We start from the raw sequence: 21,141 nt of genomic DNA on the forward strand, positions 1-21,141 counted from the left end.
GGAGATATCATGGAAATGGAAGGCCAACACTTCCTCAAAGGAAGCAAAGGATGAATGACTGGGGCATGACATGGGGATGAGACGAAAAGTACAGAAGAGGAAGCTCATGACAAGTAGTTTGCATTTTCGTATCACCAAAATAAGATAATTACAAAACGAAGAGAGATGAAAAAAGTTCCTATTCTTAGGTATCTGTTTTGTAGGATTTTTGTGGCTAGACTGCTTCAGTGGCCTTTTGATTTGGGATGACTATAGAACCCCAGATGAGCCCCAAGGGAAAAGGGGTAGATGTCTTTTTAAATTTGCTTTAGACTTAAGGGAGAAGTAAAGAGGAACCCCTTTAGACTTCCATCTTTGAATCTCTGTCTCCTTTCCTATTCTAGTGTCCTGGAATGAAGTTCTAAAGGTTTCTCACTCTCCTATTCCCTACATAGAAACTATTATTCTTTATTCCTGGCTTTATATATATGTTCAATTAAATACACAGATAGGCTAATACTACAGAAACAACAGAGTGAAAGTAAAAAGGCCTGGGTTCAAATTCTTGTTCTGTAAATTACTACCTGGAAGACCTAAGGGAAAGTCATTTAACTTCTCTGGGCCTCACTTTATTCACCTGTAAAAGTCAGGACTAGGTGATCTTCCAGTTCTAAAGTCTATAATCCTATAAACATTTTAGGAAATGATTCTTAGATAAAACACTGTAATTTACAGCTTATATTATTTTGCTCATTTGAAAAGTTCCATGACAAATATGCAAACATCTTGGTTTGAATAATTTTAACATAATAGTATTAACTTCACTTGTTAATAATTGGTTTTACTGTTAGCCACTTTTCTAGTTAGCAAGCTGTATCAAAGAACAGTTTTTCTACATGTTCATCTGATCTGACACACTTTACTTAAAAACAAAAGAGAAAGACCTCATGTATTTCCCACCTTTGTGCATGATCATTTAAATCTTTCCCTATAGATTAAATAGAAGATGAAAGTCAGAAGAAAAGTGTTTAAAAAAAAGGTTTAGCACCTTTATACAGCAAGAATGACTTTAGGAACTACATCATTACTTTGCTATTCATATAAGGGACAGAATACGTGCCCCTTGATCTAGCATGTCAAATTTAAATAAACTGTTTTCGTAAGGAGTAATGATAGCTAGATGAATGCTAAAGAAAAGTGTCCCTAATATTTAAAAGAACAGAAGGAACATACTAACCTGCTTACACTCTATTTATAGGCTAGTTTCTTGCTCTAAGCACTTAAAAGTTAATGAATGTGGCCCGCAATTTATAGGTTGTATTGACTCTGAGCCTTTTCTCTAGTAATTATATCAGAATGCCTCTATTAAAAAATGCCCATAGAAGTAATAATTAAAGAAATGCAAAGTAAAGCAAAGAGGTTCCACCTCACACCCACCACACTGACAAATTGGGGGGTGAAGGGGAAGAAAAAATGACAAATGCTGGAGCACCTGTGGGAAAACAGGCATATTAATGTACTGCTGTTGGAGATGTGAACTCATCCAGCCATTCTAGAAAGCAATTTGGAACTAAAGTTACTAAACTGTACATACCTATTGATCCAGTGACACCACTAAGAAGAATACATATGTGCATACATATATTTGCAGCAGCAGCAGCAAAGAACAAGAAATAAGTGGGTGACCATCAATTGGGAACTAGCTGAACAAATTATGGTATATGAATGCAATAGAATACAACTATGCCACAAAAAATAATCATATTTTCACATAAACCAGGGAAGATTTGTATGAACTAATATAAAGTCAAATGTGAAGAACCAGGAGAACTTATATAATAACAATGTTTTAAAAGGACAAACATGGGAAGATTTAAGAATTCTAATCAATCCAATGACCAACCTTCAGTCCTCTGAGGTGAAGAATGCTACTCACCACCCTGACAGAGGACTCAGGCTGCAGAATGAGATGTCTATTGGGACATGACCAATACTGGAATTTTGCTCTACAATGTATGTTACAAAGATTTTGCTTTTCTTCACAATGGAGGGTAGGAGTGGAAGAGGGAAGTAGATGAAAACTTTTTTTTTTTGTTAACTAAGAAAAAAAAACAAAAACAAAATTTAATTAAAGCCAACAAGTCCACCCCCACTATCACACTGATATTAGCAGAGGGAAATAAAAAAGACAATACTTATTAGATTGTTTAAAAGGCTGATTCTGAAATTGAAAAAAAAAAAAACTTCATAGAACATGGTCATGACAAATGTTCACCTAGCAAAAATGATTGCTAAGACATTTTTAAAATAGTATTTCCTTTAAACTATGATAAAAAAAAACAATTCCAATAGAGTTCTATCCTTACTTATCATCAGATGATGATTCCTGTTCAACTTTCATTCCTTCAGAAAGACTTCCTTTAAATTTATCTTCCTTTACTTTGCTTCTGCTTCTGCGCCTACGACCACCCCGAGATCGAGACCTCCGTCGAAGTCGAGATCTACTCCGCCTACCTCTGTCTCTGTTGAGGAAAAAAATAATTAAAGAAAATACAGGCAATTTATTTCTTTGAAAATGAGTACAATGTACATTATGATCTGTTCTCTAGTTTTTTAAGTGTCTCGACAGTAAATTCTTTGTGCCCAACATTCTTCTAATTATACCTAAATTGTATTAACAGTATATCTACTTAACAAATACTGGTTAATTCATCATTGACTCTTTAACATCTAAAGATATTGCAAAATCATAAGATTTTCATTCTAAACATCATGACTACAGTATTATAAATGCCAGTGATATTAAGAACTAATACTTAAATGCTGCTTTAAAAGTTCATAAGGCTCTTTATGTGTGTGCGCGCGTGTATATATCTCATTTGAACCTCAGTATTGCAAGCAAGGCTATTAGTCCCCTCTGAAAGATGAGGAAACTAAGACTTAAAGAGGTAAAATGATTTGATGAGGATGAGACAGAAACTCCGCCTCAAGACAGTGAGTATAAAGAATGACTGACTCAATAACATATCTTACAAGTTTTCATTTCTGAATAAACCCCTAAAATATAGTGAAGGGGAAAACACTGCCTATTTAAAGTTTTTAATCAGTCAAGTTTTACTACATAACTAAGTGATGGATTAATTTAATTTTTTCAAGACTAGATCTCCCTATCTTGCCCACAAAAGTTCAGGAGCTATTGCTGAATCTAATTCCATTAATGATGGGTACAGGAGCTTTGACCCTTTTTAGACAACCTGCTGTTTCCCTGCCCCTGGGAGCTTACCATATTAATCGACAACATTTATAAAGTACTTTACAAATTTCCATTTTTATCCTCACAACAACCTTGGGAGGTAGGTGCTAGTATTATTCCTATTTTGCAGAAGAAAAAAATGAGGGAGGGGGAGGTTAAGTGACTTGCCCATGGTCACACAGTTAATAAGTCCTATGAAACCAAATTTGGACTGAGATTTTCCAGACTCCAGATGTAGCATTCTATCCACAGGGTAACCTAGCTGCCTATATTAATACCAAACTTCATGCACACCCAATCTGCACAGCCACTGCAGCTCAGTACTCCCAAGCTCAAGAGATCGATCATCCTCAGCCTACCTAGTAGCTGTGATTAGATTTGTGCTATCATGCCTAAATACTGAGAGAATTTTTAAATTAACACAAAACAAGGAATACTTGTGAAAAGAATGACAATAACTGTTACAATCTTTCAATAGGAAACTTTCCACAAAGACTATACTAAGTAAAAATTTATTCATTCCTATAACATATGGCTAGCATGCTACCATTACCAGAGAAAGAAATTATTCTAAAATGAATTTTTACCTTCTCCGTGGAGACCTGCTTCTCCTCCTTGGAGTTCTGCTTCGCCTGAGTGGTGAACGAGATCTCCTACGGATAGGAGACCTACTTGATCTTCTTCTAGTTGGAGACCATCTGCTAATAGGACTGACATCTTTTGATCGCTCACGTCTGCTGAGGATATCATCTCTAGGACGTGTTCTTGAAAGGTCAAAAAAGAAAAGTTAGCAGAAAAAGAAATTAAACTCCTGTTCTCTAAATACTGGGAAAAGACCAAAAAAAAAATTTCTAAGCATTAAAGAAAGCCCACAATACCTCCCCACCAACACACATATTTGCCTAATGATATAAAAGGAATATTGAAAAAGTGCCTCAAGCTTCCATATAGGGTATTTTCACATGCAAGCACGTGCGCGCTTGCGCACACGCGCACACACACACACACACACACACACACACACACACACACACTGTCTCTCTCTCTCTCTTTAATGTTATGGTTCCCTTAAAGAAGCACAGACAACTCAACCCTGCTCTGCTAAACAAATATTTTGTAAGATTTATTTTTAAAAGGTTACTTTATATTAGATTTGTTGGTTCTGACTTGATAAGCAAGACTGAAAATTTTAAAAAGCAATTCCTAAGTAAGAACCAGATTCTCTCCTCCTTTTTTTGTTTACAAGTATCTGCATCTGTGGTATCTCCAGAGTTTAGCATAGTGGCTTGGCACATAGTAAGTGCTTACTAAATAAATGCTTGTGAATCAATTTATTATTTAAAGCCAAGATCTATCATTTCTGGTGTTGATTTTTATGCTTCTTACTAGTAATAATGTGTACCATTAATAAAACTTTAAAGAACGTATTCAAATCAACTAGGATTTTAAATAAAATTCTCACAAGATCACAACCATAATTCAGAAAATAAAAAGAAAACAGAAAATAATTCACCATAATCAAGATGGATTCATACCAGGGATTCACAGATGATTCAATAGTAGGAAAATAATCAGTATTGACTAATATTTAAAGTGCTAAAATACACAGGCAGGAAGAGCCCTTATTTAATATGATGAAAGGAATATATTTATAACTAAGAGCTAGCACCACTGTTTGCAATGGAGAAACACTAGAGACTTTCCAAGTACAAGTACAAACATTAATAAAGCAAGGAAGCACCCTCCCCCCACTATTATTTGACATAGTTCCTGGAATGCTAGCTATAGCAACAAGATAACAAAATTAAGAGTATAAGCAACAACAAAAAGACATAAATATCCTTTATTTGCAAATGACATGATGGTATACTTAGAAAATCAGCAAATAAACAAATTAAAATAATTTAAAGAATATATTATAAGTAACTTAAGGTAGCTGAATGAAAAACAGGATCTGTAAAAACCACCAGCATTTCTGTATAGTACTAATAAAACCTAGGAATAAGAGAAATTCCACTTAAAAAAAAGTTATCAAACATGAAATATCTAGGAAAAAACCTTCCAACAAAGATGCAAAATTTACATAAAATAAAACAACAACAAAAAAAACACTTTATAGAAATTCAGGGAGACTTAACTGATTAGAGACTGACTGATCAGACTTGGGCCATACTAGCACAGTAAAAAGGAATTGGTTTTATAAATTGTTTTATAGCTATACTGTATTCATATACCAAAGGGACACTTCTTTTTTTTTTAATTAGGTTTTTTTTTAACTTTTATTTTTCTTTTAAATTAATTTGTTTGTTTCCTTTTAGTTTACAAGATTCAATTCCACAATTCCTTGAGTTTCACATTTTGTCCCCCTCCCTCCCCTCCTCCCCCCCCATGGCGGCATATAGTCAAGTATAGGATCTGTAAATACTTTCACATTATACATTAGTCAGGTTACAAAGATGGATTGTATCAGATGGAATGAAAAATGGTAAGGAGGACATAAAACCAAATAAGAAAAGGAAAAAGATCAGGTATTTTGCTTCCACCTGGATATAAACTCAGTTATTTCTAGTTCTTTCTCTGAATGTACATATTTCTCTCCATCATGAGTCTTTTGGGATTGACTTATATCACTGCATTGCTGAAAGGAGTCCAGTATATCAAAGTTGGTCATCACACATACGTTATGTCTGTGATTGTGTACAAATTTCTCCTGGTTCTACTCTTCTCACTCAGCATCAGTTTGTATAAGTCTCTCCAGGTAAATATGAAGACCTCATTTCTTATAGCACAATAGTATTCCATAACATGCATATATCACAACTTGTTCAGCCATTCCCCAATTGATGGGCACCCCCTTAATTTCCAATTCTTTGCCACCACAAAAAGAGCTGCTATAAACATTTTTTGTACATATGGGTCTTTCTCCCACTTCTATGATCTCTTTGGGATATAACCCTAGGAGTGGTATTGCTGGATCAAAGGGTATGAGAGTATTTATAGCCCTTTGGGCATAATTCCAGATTGCTCTCCAGAAAGGCTGGATCAGTTCACAACTCCACCAGCAATGCATTAGTGTTCCAATTTGCCTACATCCTCTCCAGCATTTATCATTTTCCTGTTTTGTCATCTTAGCCAATCTGACTGGTGAAATGTGGTACTTCAGAGTTGTTTTGATTTGCATTTCTCTAATCAATAGTGAATTTGAACATTTCTTCATGTGCTTATAGATATCTTTAATTTCTTTCTCTGAAAACTGCCTGTTCATATTCTTTGACCATTTACCAATTAAATTTGACTCAATTCTCTGTATATTTTAGAAATGAGTCCTTTGTCAGAGACATAGGTTGTAAAGATACTTTCCCAATTTCCCACCTCAAAGGGACACTTCTGAGCACTTGACTACAAATAAAAGATCTAGAATCTCAAAGGAAATAATGAGAAAATTATAAAGCCGCAAAAAAGCAATAACCTAAAATCTGATTTAGCTCGAAACACAAATTATTGAGGTAACTATTCCCATTCTGACAATAACTGGCAGAAAAAATTAGATAGCAATTTAGCAGAAATTAGGTGTAGTCCAATATCTTATACTGTTAACACAGTATGATCAATGTGGATATTCAACATGAACACAAAAGGTCACAACATAAAATTTCAAAGACAACAAGACTAGGCACCTTATACAACTACAGCAAAGTAGAGAACTCCTAACAAAGAATGGAAAAGATCACAAGAGAAAAGATAACTGTAAAATTTTAAAAGCTTTTGCATAAATAAGATCAAGGAAGGTAAAATTACAAGAGAAACTGCAGAATGAAAAATTTTTTGCACCAAATATCAACGTTCAAATCTCCAAAACAAAAAGGACCAAGACCTATTCCCTGATATATAATTGGCCAAAGGAAATGATCAGTTCTCAAAAGAATTGTAAACTGTAGGCCACACCAAAGAAGTCAAAGACAGAAAGGAAGGTCCCTTATATACCAACATTCACAAAAGTACTTTTTGCGGTAGCAAAGAAATGTAAACAAAGTAAATACCTACTGACTGGGAAGAATGGCTAAACAAAATATGGTGCACTGATGGAAAAGAATATTATGCTATAAGAAACAAATATTAAGAATTCAGAGAAACATGAGAAAATTGGTATAGACTAATGGAGAGTAAAATAAACAGAACTAAGAGAATGATATACACAATGATCACAAATATAAATGAAGTTAAAAAGATCTCTGTATACCAAAATAATCATAGAACAAAGTGGGTGTGTACTGATTAAGGAATGCCTAAAAATGTATGCTATATAAATGAAATGGACTATTATTCTTCAGAAAGAAATGGTACATATGAAAAATTCAGAGAAATATTTGTATAAAATGATGTAGAATGAAATAAATAGGAGAATATAATATACGGAATGACTATAAGTAAATGAAAAGTACAAGAAAAGGTCATTCCCATAGAACAGGTAATGAAACGTATCTTTGCCCTTGTGCTAAAGACAAGGGACTACCAGGACAAATATTATATATATTGTCAAATGCGGTTACTGTTTAAAATGTTTTTGTTTAAAACTGTTTTTCTTTGACACAAAGGGAGTATTCAATCTGGAAGAGCGAGAAATGATTGATGTAAAGACAAATGGCATCAATTATACACATTTTCTTTTTAAATGGGGGAAAAAAAGGGTGGCAAGTTTCAAAAACATTCCCAGTTTTAGCTGATAAGTCTGCAATGAGATGAATACTAACCCCTCCAATATAACTTTTTTAAAAATAACAAATACAAGATTTAGAACACAGCCTCACCTTTAAGTGGAGCTTATCCTTACTTAGGTAGGAGTCCCTATCTAAACTCAGAGCTTAAGCAGGTAGGTGCTAACTGCACTCTTGGTGCTGCCTGACACCCCAGCTCTGTTGGAGACACTTTAAAACCTGGGCCTTCAGGAAACATGAAGACAATACTTAAAAAATCAGTCTTAATAATTAAATAACTACTATATGTCAGCTACTGTGCTAATAGCTGGATATAAAAAAAAGGTAAAAGATAGTCCCTACCCTCAAGGAGCTCACATTCTAATGAGAGAGCATGCAAAAACAAAACAAAAAACCAACCCTATGTAAAACAAAAACTGGAGATGACAAGAGGAAAGGCACAAACATTAACAGTGATAAAGAAAGGCTTCCTAGAGAAGATGGGATTTTAGCAGGTACTTGAAGGCATGGAAGTATTCCAGTCATGAGAAGTAGCCAGTGAAATCTCCAGACTCTGGAGATAGAATTGTCTTGTGCTAGGAGCAAGAGCAAGGAAGCTAGTGTCACTGGATCACAGAGTATACCTAAAGGGGAAAAAAAATGCAAGAAGACTGAAGAGGTAAGGAGGGTGCCAGGCTGGAGAGCTCTAAATGTCAAAAAAGATTTTATTTTTGATCCTAGAGGTGAAATTGACGATCTACAGGAGTTTACTGAACATAAAGGAATGGGGCAGTGGGAAAAGGTGGAAGGTCCTCAATGAAACTAATATTTGAAAACCCTTTTGAGAATAGATTACAAATGTTTTATTCCTGCATTTTACAAAACCAGTTATGGTGAGCTAGTTGACTAGTTAAAGCTGTAAATGGCTGCAAAGGAGGAGGTAAGACATAATAAACTACAAAGTTAAGCTTCAGAAGACCAAGCTATAAAAGAGGAATGTTTTACTCATAATTTCATAGGAGAAAGGAACAGCATTTCACCTGACCAAATAAACTTTTACAATTTTAATCACTTTAAAGAGAACTGTCTTGAATTCTTTATCTTTTCAGTGACTCCTAGAATCTCTCTATGATTCTTGGTTCTCCTGTTCCGGTCTCCCTTCACTGACTTAATAGTCTTGATCCTATTGTTGGCCAGATCAACTGTATATTATCAGTTGTCCTTGAATGCCTTGTTTCCTTGTTCTATTGCCAGTTACAGCTTTTCAAATTCCAATCTTAGATAACCCCCACCACCTTCTTTGTTCCCATTCATGTGCTACTGAACACTGCTGTAAGTAATATACCAGGATCAATATATTCACTAAGAATTTATGCAGCTAATCTCAATTTATGCTATCTAATTTCATGGGCTCTCCATGCTGCACAAAAATCCTTTTATTCTTCCCCTCCACCTTATTATCAAGGGCAGCTAAGCAGCTCAGTGGATAGAGTGCCAGGCCTGGAGTCAAGAAGACTCATCTTCCTGAGTTCAAATCTAGCCTCAAAACATTAACTAGCTGTGTGACCCAGAGCAAGTCACTTAACTCTGTTTGCCTCAGTTTCCTCATCTGTAAAGCAATCTGGAGATGGAAATGGCAAACCACTCCAGTATCTGCGCTAAGAAAACCCCAAATGGGATCACAGAATTGGATACAAATGAAAAACAAACAGCACCTTATTATCCTCTTCATAACAATTCTTTCAAGCATTCTTTCCATACATTCCATATCTCTTCATACTCAGCAGAGGCCCTCACCTCCTTTTAGTTAGAAGAGGCCATTCTCTCTTTTCCTATTTGATAATTCAAAACCCTTCATTATCTCCCATTCCCTACTCCTTTGTTAGTCCTTGATTAAGAATTGGATCTCTTTCTCTCTCTTTTTTTTCTTGCTTTTTGGAGGGCAATTGGGGTTAAGTAACTTGCCCAAGGTTACAAGGCTAGTTTTTTTGTGTGGGTGTTAAGTGTCTAAGGCCGCAACTGACTTTAGCCAGTTCTTTACTCAGTGCACCACCTAGCTGCCCCAGATAAAGTTTGAAAGCCTTAAGAAATTTTTTTTGGTGGGCAATTGGGGTTAAGTGACTTGCCCAAGGTCACACAGCTAGTTTTTGTGTTAAGTGTCTGAGGCCGGATTTGAACTCAGGTCCCCCTGACTTCAGGGTCACTGCTCTATTCACCGTACCCACCTAGCCGCCCCAAAAGGTGGATCTCTTGATGAAGATGAAAGAAGGAAGTATAAAAGGTGGTTTGAAGCTTAATATCAAAAAACTAAGATCTTAGCAACTGGTTGCATCATTTCCTGGCAAATAGAACAAATGGAAGTAGTATCAGATTTTATATTCTCGGGCTCAAAGATCACTGCAGGCAGTGACTGCAGCCATAAAATTCAAAGACACTTGCTCCTTGGAAGGAAAGTTATGGCATATCTAGACAGTACACTAAGAGTAGAGACATCACTTGCTGACAAAGGTCCATATTGTCAAAGCTATGGTTTTTGCAGTAGCAATGTATGGCTGTAGGAGGTGGACTATAAGGAAAGCTGAGCACCACAGAATCAATGCTATCAAATTATGATGCCAGAGAAGACTTTTAAGAGTCCCTTGGATAGCAAGGAGGCCAAATCAATAAAAATTAATAATAAATAAAAAATAAAAAAATTAATTCAGGCTATTACTGGAAGGTCAAATACTAAACCTGAAGCTTAAATATTTTTGACCACATAATGAGAAAACAGGACTCATTGGAAAAGACCTGGGGAAAACTGAAAGCAAAAGGAAAAAGATAGATAGATACTATAACGGAAACAATGAACACAAACTTGGATAGGCAGCAAGAGATAAGTGGAGGATAGCTAGAGGCATATATGGTCAGTCCATGGGGTTATGAAGAATGGTATGATATAACTGAATAAACAACTCCTTACCAAGGCTGACCCCACTCCTCATTCTCCTAAATCCATCCCCTCAGTTTCCTGTGGTGACTTGCTCCCCTAATCATTCTATTTCTCTTCTTTAATTTCTCCTCATCCACTAGTTTTTCTACTACAGGTCTAGTTTTTCCCCCATTCTTAAAAAAAAAACAAACATAAAACCCCCAAAATAAAACAACCTCAACTATCTTCCTCCTTTCATAGCAAAATTCCTATCAACTAACATTCATCAAGGGCCTACTATGTACCAGGCACTGTTCCAGGAGCTTGAGATACAAAGACAAAAGCAAAACAGTTTATGTTCTCAACAAGCTTAAATTCTAATGAGGGAGATGATATGGATGAACACACACACAGAGTAAAAAAACAAAGATGCATATACATGGTGTCCCTAAAGTCTGGACACATAGGAAATCTCATTAACTATGCATATTTTCAATGGCTGAACAAGTTGTGGTATATGAATGTAATGGAATACTATTGTGCTACAAGAAATGAGGAGCAGACAGACTTCAGAATAACCTGGAGAGACTTATATAAACTGATGCTGAGTGAGAAGAGCAGAACCAGAAGAACTTTGTATACAATTATAAACACAACGTATGTGTGACAACTAACCTTGACCCATCTCAGCAATGTAAGGTTTTAAGACAACTCCAAAAGACTGATGATGGAAAGAGATATCCACATCCAGAGAAAGGGCTGTAGAGTCTGAATGCAGATTGAAGCAAACTACCTGCTCTCTTTCTTTTTCTTGTTTTGTTTCCTTTTTCCATTAGTTATAATTTCAATTGGTTATATTGATTCATTCCATCAGTTATAATCCTTCTTTACAACCTGACTAATGTTTAATGTGAAGGTATTTGTAGATTCTATGTTTGACTGCATGCAAAAAAATTTTTTTTTAAATTTAAACTCAAGGGATTGTGGAACTGAATGATGTAAACTAAAAGTAAATAAACAAAATAAAATAATCTAGTTTACATTCAAAAAAGGGGAAAGAAATGAAATTTTCAACATTTTATTAAATTAGCATAAATTCTGCCATGACAATTTCATATGGAATAAAAGCTTTCATTAGCTATTGGGGACTATTTTCCATATATTGAGATTAATTTAATTAATTAATGAGATCTCGTATGTGTCTCCTATGTCTTCCTATGGAATCTCATTTAGGCTAATTAAATAAAATGTTGAAAATTTCATTCATTTCATTTCTTGAAAATATGAAGTTAATGAGATTTCCTATGTGTCCAGACTTTAGGGACATCCTGTATATATCAAAATAATCATAGCAAGACTTTTTGGTAGCTCTTTAAAGACCTAGAACAAATTGTGTCCACTGATTAAGGAATGAATGAAAAAGATCAACTATAGTATATAAATGCAATGGAAATTATAGTTTCACATTCCACTTATACTTACTCTAAACTTTCCTTTAAAATTGATGGCACCACCATCATTTAATTATCCAGATTTGTAACCTTCTTTCTCAACCTCCATTATCTAATCAGTTACCAAGTAACAGGTCTGGCAGCCAACCCCTATTCTAGAACCACAGGTTTTCATCATCAGTCCCTGTACTATTGCAATAATCTCATAATTCATTCCCTTGCTTCCAAATCTCCTATTTCCATCCTCCACATGGCTGCCAAAATGACAGTTCTAAAGAACATGTCCAATCATGTTGCTCCCCTGTTCAAACTTCCTATTCTCTTGAAGATAAAATACAAACTCAACTGACATTTAAAGCCTTCCCTCAATTTGGCTCCTATCTTTCCAATCTTTTTCCCCTTTCTGAACTCTATATTACAGTCAAATCAAACTGCTAACCTATTCCTTATACACAAGATCCCACCTCCTGTATCTGTGGCATTGCATTAATGGTCTCCTGCGTCTGGAAGAGGCTTCTTTCTCATCTATCTCAGCAGAATCCCAAGTACAGTTTTGATGTCACTTGCTACTCTTTAAATCCCTCCCCGGTTGTTAGTACTCTCTTCCTCTTTAACTTACTTTGTACATACTTTGTATTGCTTACTTTTAAACATGTTATAACCTGCTTTGTAAAATGTATATACCTTGAAAAAAAACTACTGCTTAATTTTTGTCTTTGTATCTCCTACAAATAGTAGACACTTGCTTATTAAACTGAACTGCTTTACATCTAAGATGACTATTAAGAGCCAGTATGATACATATACTATATATACACTGGAAAATTTACAATTGCAATGTCCCTAATTTAGAATATACCAAGGCAAACAGGCAACTTCATAAAAAGAATATGCAATCTGATACAAACAGTAACTTCAGGAAAATGCTTACCAACCCCAAAAGCATTTTATTAAGCACTCACTAACCGTAAGAAGCTTCTTTTTACTCTCCTGGGAATATACGACATGCAAAAAACTAAGAATATACATGATTATTTAAGAGGAGTACACTATCAACTAAAGCAGGGCTTCTCAAACTTTTTCCACTTGTGATACTTCAGCACTTCTTAAACCCATACAATTTAACAAGTGCTGAACTTGAGGAATCTAGAAACACTTTCTATAGTTGATGGTATGAATTTGAAGAAGTTGGATATTCTAAGGGGTGGAGGTGATGATGAAGTGAATTTCACATAGGGGTGCTAGTCTGTTCAAAGGCCAGTACAAAGGAAGAAGATGGGATGTTGAGTTATGGAACCAGAAAGTAGGTCGGTTTGGTTAGAATGTAGCATGCATGGGAAATAAGCCAAGGGAGGTATGCCAAAAAACTAGAAGGCAGAGGACTTTAAATATCCAACTGAGTTTTGTTTTACTCTATGGACAAGAGCTAGCTGTGGAAAGTTCCTAAGAAAAGGAATGACAGACTTCAACTTTAGAAATATTTGTTAGTCAAAAGGAGGCTAGATTGGAAAGGGGAGAAACTAGAGGCAGGGAGACCGTTAGAAGATGAGCTGTGGACAAAGAATCTACAGAACTGACTGGATGGGGAGAGAGGTGTTAATGAGAGGGAAGAGTCATGAATAATAGCAAAATTAAAAGAACAGGTTGCTTTCAGGAACTTTTGACATATATTAATGCATACAATCGAATTACAATGTAAAGACCAATAGTATTTATGGCACTGGTTTTGATACTTACATTCTTCATTCATTAAAATGGGATATTTCCCATACAGTGTTCAATTAATTTGATTAAAAATAAACCGTTAACATTTTAATTCAGACATGACCCAAATCAAAATTATTTATCATGTACACTATTTACATTAAAATGACACACAATATGTAAAAGCTTTAAAAGGTTACCCACATAGTAATTTTTTTACCTGTACTATGTATGTGTTAAAAATTAGGATTTTAAAAAAATGTTTAAAATAAAATTCAATTACTTAATTAGGATAGAGAACTGGCCATTGATTCAGAAAGATCTGGGTTTGAGTTCAGGCTCTGATACTTACTGGACAGAAGGTTTTGGGCAAGTCACTTAACCTCTCAATGCTCCCTGGCAACTGACTAATAAGATACTTAGAGCCGCAGAACAAAATGCTTTTCTGGACTGGTAGAAAGTTTCTCACAGGAGCTCCCAATGTTTGGATAAATCACTGTAAAACACTATATAAACCCATTAACCCATTGGGTACTGGACCCAAACCCTACCTTAGATACTTAGTATGATCCTGGGCAAGTCACTTACCTGTATAGTGACTCAAGTTTCCTCACATGTAAAATGATGAGGTTGGACTCAATGGCCTCTAAGATCCCTTCAGGTTCTAAATCTATGATCCTTTTAAAAGTGGATGTTTACCCACACAGCAGTGCCTAGCTGCCATGGTAATTAGATATGCAAACAAAATAGAAATCAAAGACAGCTTCTAATTAGTAGGCTGGCCTCAACTATAGCATGAAAAAAATAACTTCCAAGAAAAACATATCTCATACTTCCAAACATCATTTGCAATTTTCAATCAAGTAAATAGTATTCTCCAAGATCAAAAAGACTGAAGACTGTCACTCTAGTTCACATAGGTAAGTTGGTAGCAGGTAAGGGTGAATTTCTTCTTCTGAGAGTAAGTTGTTTATTACAAGGAAGAAAATATTGAGATCCCTCTAGAAGGGAGACAAGAGGGGTTTCTATCCTTATCTCTTCTATACTTTTTGGGTGCTTTCATTCCTTCTCGAAAAGAATTTTCAGTTCAATCCTACTAATTCCTCCCTTCACTTCCTGCACTATGGAAATAATTTGTTTTGCCATTCTTCTTTAAGATGGCAATGGGGAAGAGTTAAGGCACATAGTCATTTTTAATATTAACTGTCATGTAGGTGAACGTAAGGGATATATGTGTGGAAAAATTCAACAACTTTTAAAAGGAAAAAATAAAAAAAAACTTTCCAACTTACTGCTTTTAGAATTAAGAACAAGGCGCACAAAATCATTCAATAAATAAAACAGACAATAAATATGACTGCTCTTTTCTATCATATACTGTCAAAAGAAAGAATGAGAATACACAAAAAAGAGAAAATACTCTTGTGGAATAAAATTCTAGTTCTGCAATGGAAATGATGCCTTTAAAGACATTTAAAGCCCTATTAAAATTTCACAATCCAAAGCACAAATATAGTTCTTTGTATTTATTCCATGACCTTGATAAAATTAAATCAAGGACTGGATCTTTGCTATTTTTACCGAGTAGAATAGAGAAACAGACACTGTCTGCATAAAATTGCTTTCTCCACCAACACAGGTAAGTTATATCTGACGTGCATGTCAGAGGATTTTTGAAAATATAATTTTAAAAACTGAAGCATCTGAAAATTTAAAAGAAAAGCCTATGTAGTTTTTTCAGCTTAAATCTGAGCTACATTAAAATTCTGATGTCTATAAAAAATTTAATTTTTAAATGTACAATATCAAGCAAGGATAACCCTAAATAACTTTTTTTTTTAAGCAACTTGGGGTTAGGTAACTTGCTCAAGGTTACATAGCCAGTTATTTCTGGGTGTGGTGCTAAGTATCTGAGCCCAGATTCGATCCCCAGGTCATCCCAACACTGGGGCCAGTGCTCTTACTCGCTGAGCTACCTGGCCGCCCCCCTCAATAACTTTTGATGAATTTTCTAAGTCTAAAATCTTATACTATGAACTCACCTTTATAGAGCTTTAGAAAGAGCAAATCCAGAAATTTGGACCACCCTAACCCTGATCCCAAAGTAAAATGTTCAGTCAGTTAAGAAGATCCCAAGTATCTAATTATCTTCAGGTAGAAATGATCAAGTGTCTGCTTTTAGTTTAGATGAATAATTGTATTTTCTAACAATTGCAAAATCAAATCTATCATTGAAAGTTTCTATTTCCTAATACTCATTATTTATCAACTCTCATGCAAAGATTAAGATCACAGATTAGGTACTGGAGGAGCCCTTAGGGAGCCTAGACAGATAAAATAATTTACCCAGTCACTCATGTAGAAGGTGGCAAAACCAGCAGGAGAACAAAGGTCCCTTCCAGACTCAGTATTCTTTCCACTGAGCCACTGACTCTCCTCAAGAGACAGCACCACGGCACAGCAGAATGCTGAACTTGCAAATCAAGAAAGCCTTGGGTTCAGAATTTGGTACTGCCATTTATGAGCTGTCTTGGCATGGGCTAGTCACAACCTTCCTGAGTCTTGAGTCATAAAATTAGAGATTTAGAACTGCAAGGGACCTTAGAAGTTATCTATTCCAAACCCCGGTTCTGATAGATGAAAAACTGAGGCCAAGAGAGGTTAAATGCTTTGCCTGTGCTAAGACAGTGGAATGTAAACACAGATTTTCTCAATTCCAGCATTCTATTCTCTAGATCAGGGGTGGGGAACCTGCAGCTCAACCCACCCCTACTCTAGATCATGCCCTCTATTATTAATCTCCAGAACAGTTTTACTAAGTCATAAATGGGCTGCACTGACAGATCCCTAGATGTACTGACCTTCTAAAAATCTTCTTTTAAAAGAATACTTAAAAAAAAAAGGGAGGGAGGGGGAAAGGTGGCACAGTGAATAGAGCACTGGCCCTGAAGTCAGGAGAACCTGGGTTCAAATCCAGCCTCACACACTTAACACTCATTGGCCATGTGACCTTGGGCAAGTCACTTAACCCCAATTGCCCTGCCTTCCCCCCTCCAAAAGCAAAAAAAAAAAAAAAAGTATACTAAGTAGAATACTTTCAGAAATAGTATAAAAATATCCTTCCACTAAAGTCACAGTATAATCTTTTCCTTTAGAAATATTCTAAATTTATTTTTTCTATTAAAGTCCTACTCTATGCATTATCATGTCAAAGATGTTACAACTGGAAAGGCTTCAAATATAGGATAGGGGCTGTAAATATTAAGGTCACAGCAAAAAGATTTTTTGCATTTACTCTAAAAATAATGTATTAGATCAAGCTTAGTGTCATGGGAGTGACTAAAAGCTAAAAGGGGTTCTCAAGGGCCAGCTGGACCAACCCTCTTTTTATAGCTGTGGAAACTAAGATCTGGGTCCAAATGTAATCCTCAAGATTTTTGGAGGTAGAATGATAGCGAAAAGCTTTTCAACTGGGCTTATATATAGGCTTCTGAAACCAAATTAATTTTCTTTAAACAAAGTGACTTACTAAAACACAGGCCTAAGTCAAGAATTTTTCAAAGTATAAAGCTCAACAGCAGTCTCAGGGTGAACAGTTTTCATTACTTAACCCATTTCCATTCCTGTTAAAAAAAAATGAATGTTCATTTACTATATGGATTTGATCATTTGCACTTAATCCTTAAACATATAAAATATTTAGTAATTTTTTAAAAGATATGGTAAATCTGAGATACTGGCAAACTTATTAAAAGGACTGAGCTTAAAAAATTTAATGAAGTTACCTCGGAGAAGAAAGTCTTCTCCTTTCTGGTTCTCTTCGTTTTCTTTCCACTGACCGACTCTTTGCTCTTCTACCAGGAGAAAGAGTCCGAGATGGTGATTTACTTTGCTTGGATCTCCGATCATTAAGTAATGGAGACCTACTTCGTCTTGATTTATCCCGCTGTTTTGGAGATAAACTTTTTCCTTTAGGACTACGACCTGGTCTTCTACTTGGGGACCTATTTTCTTTCCCAGAGGAAGCATCTTTAGAGGGAGATTTAATTGGCTTCTTTTCTTTATCAGTCTCAGATCTTTTGGATTTTCTATCTTTGGATCGTGACCTTCTGTCTTTGGATTTGCTTCTTAGTTCTATTGGAGATTTGGATTTTTTTCCACGATCACGACTTTTGCTTTCATTTATAATAGGAGATTTCTTTCGATCTTTTGATTTACTTTTATCCTCTAATTTAATCTTATCCTCAATGGGGGATTTGGCCTTTCCAATTTTCTCCTGAGATCTCCTTTTAAGTGCTGGCGATTTTGATTTTCTTGCTTGATCTTGAGATTTGCTTCTTTTAGATGGACTTTTGGACTTTTTTCTTTCTTTAGATTTACTTCTAGTTGTTTTTTCTTTAACTCCTTCAACACTTCCCTTGCTTTTCTTTTTATCAGATCTATGTCTAGTCCGTTCTTTTGATCTGCTTTTGCTTCGTTTCTTTGAACTATTTTTATTGTCTACAAGTTCAAGTTTCCCCTTAGTGTTTGATGACCTAGCAGTTGATCTATTCCCATTTCTTGCCTTCTCATGTATTTCTCCCTCTTCTTCAGAGCCTGACTCATACCCCTGTAATATTAGCCCCATCCCAGATTGAACTTTTCCTTCCATCAACTCATTATCAAGTTCAGCTTTAATCAAAGCTCTTTGTTTCTCCAAGTCTTCCAACAAAGCTAAGTCATCAATTTTAGTTCTTTTTGCTGGAGATGCACCTTCTTTGTCAGAGGCATCAATAACCTCTTTTCGTTTATGTTTCTTATGTTTATGCTTATGTTTATGTTTTTTGTCCTTGTCATCTTCTGAAGAATGTTTATGTTTCTTGTGTTTGTTTCTATGTTTGTGCTTCTTTTTTTTGTGTCGACTGTGCTTATTTTGAGTTTGGTCCTCCTCTGACACTTCTCCATTTTCTTCATTTATGCTCTTTTCAGAATTATCTGCATCTTCCATCCTATAAATATATAAAACAAAAAGCTTAAAAACCACATCATGTAATTATATAGAATGATTCATTTTTAAGATAATTTCTAGATATTACATAGTTGAAAAACACTAGGAGACACCATCAAACCAAAGTATTAATGATTTAACATTCCTCTCAGAACATCATAATAGCTAGCACAAAGTATGCTAAGTACTTTACAAATATTATCTCATTTAATCCCCACAACAAACCTGGGAAGTAGATGCTATTATTATCTCCATATTACAGCTGAAAAAACTGGAGGCAGAATGAGGTTAAATGACTTTCCCAGGTATCACATAGCTAGAAGCATCTGAAGCCAAATCTAAACTCAGGTCTTCCTGACTCCAGACCCAGTGAGTGCTCTATCCACTGCATCATGTAGCTGCCACAAATTTTCTAGGCACAAATGAATTATATTTGAGAGTAAGGAGGATTGCAAATGAGATCACAAATCAGTCCCCTTTTCTTAAACATCGTGAAAAACTATCAGCTCTCCCCTTCTAGGGAGAGGATGAAGCAGATGTACTTAGTTGAAGAGGAGATGCCCTGCTACCTCCCCCTCCTTCCACCCAACTCCCCAGTCTTTAATGGCTGCCCTGTAGAATTGAGACTTGATAAGGAACTTTTAAAAGAAAACAGCACCCGAGGCAGTGGTAATTATCAAGATTTCCTATAGAAGTACATGGTTGGTTCATAGCAAAGGCTGATACGTTTGCTTCTTCGGCCTGGGTAATGTGAATTCCTAAAAGATGCCTGATAGAAAGGAAACAACTGGTAACTAGGAACTGGTATCTTGCTACCATTCTCCCACCCTCTGCTATCATAACAAATTATTCAAATGATGTCTCAGGGGAGACAGATCTTAGCTCCCAATTGTTTCCAAACTAGCAGTAATCTGTAGCTGAAGTTTGTCTTTCAGTCTCTAAGACCAAGACACAGGAGAGGTGATGCTATGATGTGTAAGTGAATTGGATTTAAATGAGAGAGGGCAGTAATCTAAACAATTGGGGGAGGGAGTGGGAGTGGGTGGGTGGAGCACTTCACCAGAGTGAGGTATAAGGCAGTGTACTTTGCCAGCAATATTTAAACCTAGACTTGAATTCAGAAGACTTTGATTCAAAGACCCCTGGTCTTTTCACTTACTATCTTTTGTGAGGTGGGTTTTTTTTGCCATAAGTGAAAATATTCTTAGCTAATGCCCTGGTTATAGGAACCCTTTCTTGTAAGTAATTCTCTCTCCAACCATATGTAGGTTTATGGTACAATTAGCTCTTACTGAGAACAGGAGAGCACCCTTATTCTTTCTTCAATTGTTACTCTGCCTTCTATCTTGCCATAGAAAACAGTACGGGCTCTCTTCATGGGACAGGTTTTCATGATCCAAGGGAGAGAGATCTGTAGTCCCTGATAAATGTAAGGAGGATAGCTGGGAAACATTATGTTGCTACTGAAATAGACTCTTAACTAATTGGTGGGGAGAGGAGAAGAAAAATCTTAAAGAACAAAGGAGATGCCAGGAGACTAAAAATAAACAAATGTTATCCTCATTTTCAAAATGAGTAAAACTACAAACCACTGAGCCTGTTCATTTTTAACAGTTTATGAAAGTCATGAACATTAATCCAGGGTGAGAACAGATTCACCAAATCCATACATAACATTGCAAACAAACCATTAATTTTTTGGATAGGATTACTAGACTAGTAAGTCAAAAAATGCTATGCAGAGAATGTATCTTGATTTCAGTAAGTTATTCAGAAAATCCCTGGTCATCCTTATAAACTAAATTAATTAATTAAACAGATTTGTAGCTAGCTGATTGAACAACCATACCCACAGTATATTGTATGTAGCTCAATGGATTGATGTCAATCTAGAAAGATGTCTCCAGTGGCCACGACAGGGTTCTATATGGTTCAACACTATCAGTCTATGTATGATTTCCAAATCTGCCATGAACACAAAGGTAGATGAGGCAGCTAAAACATTCAGTAAGATCTCACAATGCTGTAACTCTTAAGACCAAACAAAATGAAATATAATGGGGATAAAAGTATACGACAAGATACATAATTATGTAATATCATACAAAGACATAAATGTTTATCTGTCTCTGAGTTCTTACTTATACCACAAGTTCCATAAA

The 21,141-nt window shown here is 35.6% G+C and overlaps 1 protein-coding gene across 4 annotated transcripts in view; it reads right to left on the minus strand.

Moving 5' to 3' along the window:
* PRP4K (pre-mRNA processing factor kinase PRP4K) overlaps positions 1–21,141 on the minus strand; it is a 51,401-nt gene that overhangs the window by 22,877 nt on the left and 7,383 nt on the right. For all 4 annotated transcript variants that reach the window (XR_011171427.1, XR_011171426.1, XR_011171428.1 and 1 more), the window contains exons 2-4: positions 17,778–18,980; positions 3,820–3,996; positions 2,346–2,501 (exon numbers count right to left, since the gene is read on the minus strand). Coding sequence is in view for 1 of the 4 variants with exons in the window: in XM_069103562.1 (XP_068959663.1) it covers positions 2,346–2,501; positions 3,820–3,996; positions 17,778–18,980 (1,536 nt within the window). In the remaining 3 variants the exon portion in view is untranslated. The remainder of the gene's footprint in view (positions 1–2,345; positions 2,502–3,819; positions 3,997–17,777; positions 18,981–21,141) is intronic.

This window comes from Petaurus breviceps, unplaced genomic scaffold (genome assembly GCF_028583685.1).
Source record: "Petaurus breviceps papuanus isolate PSGF00001 unplaced genomic scaffold, PetGlider_PUasm1.0 582, whole genome shotgun sequence".
Classification (NCBI taxonomy): domain Eukaryota; kingdom Metazoa; phylum Chordata; class Mammalia; order Diprotodontia; family Petauridae; genus Petaurus; species Petaurus breviceps.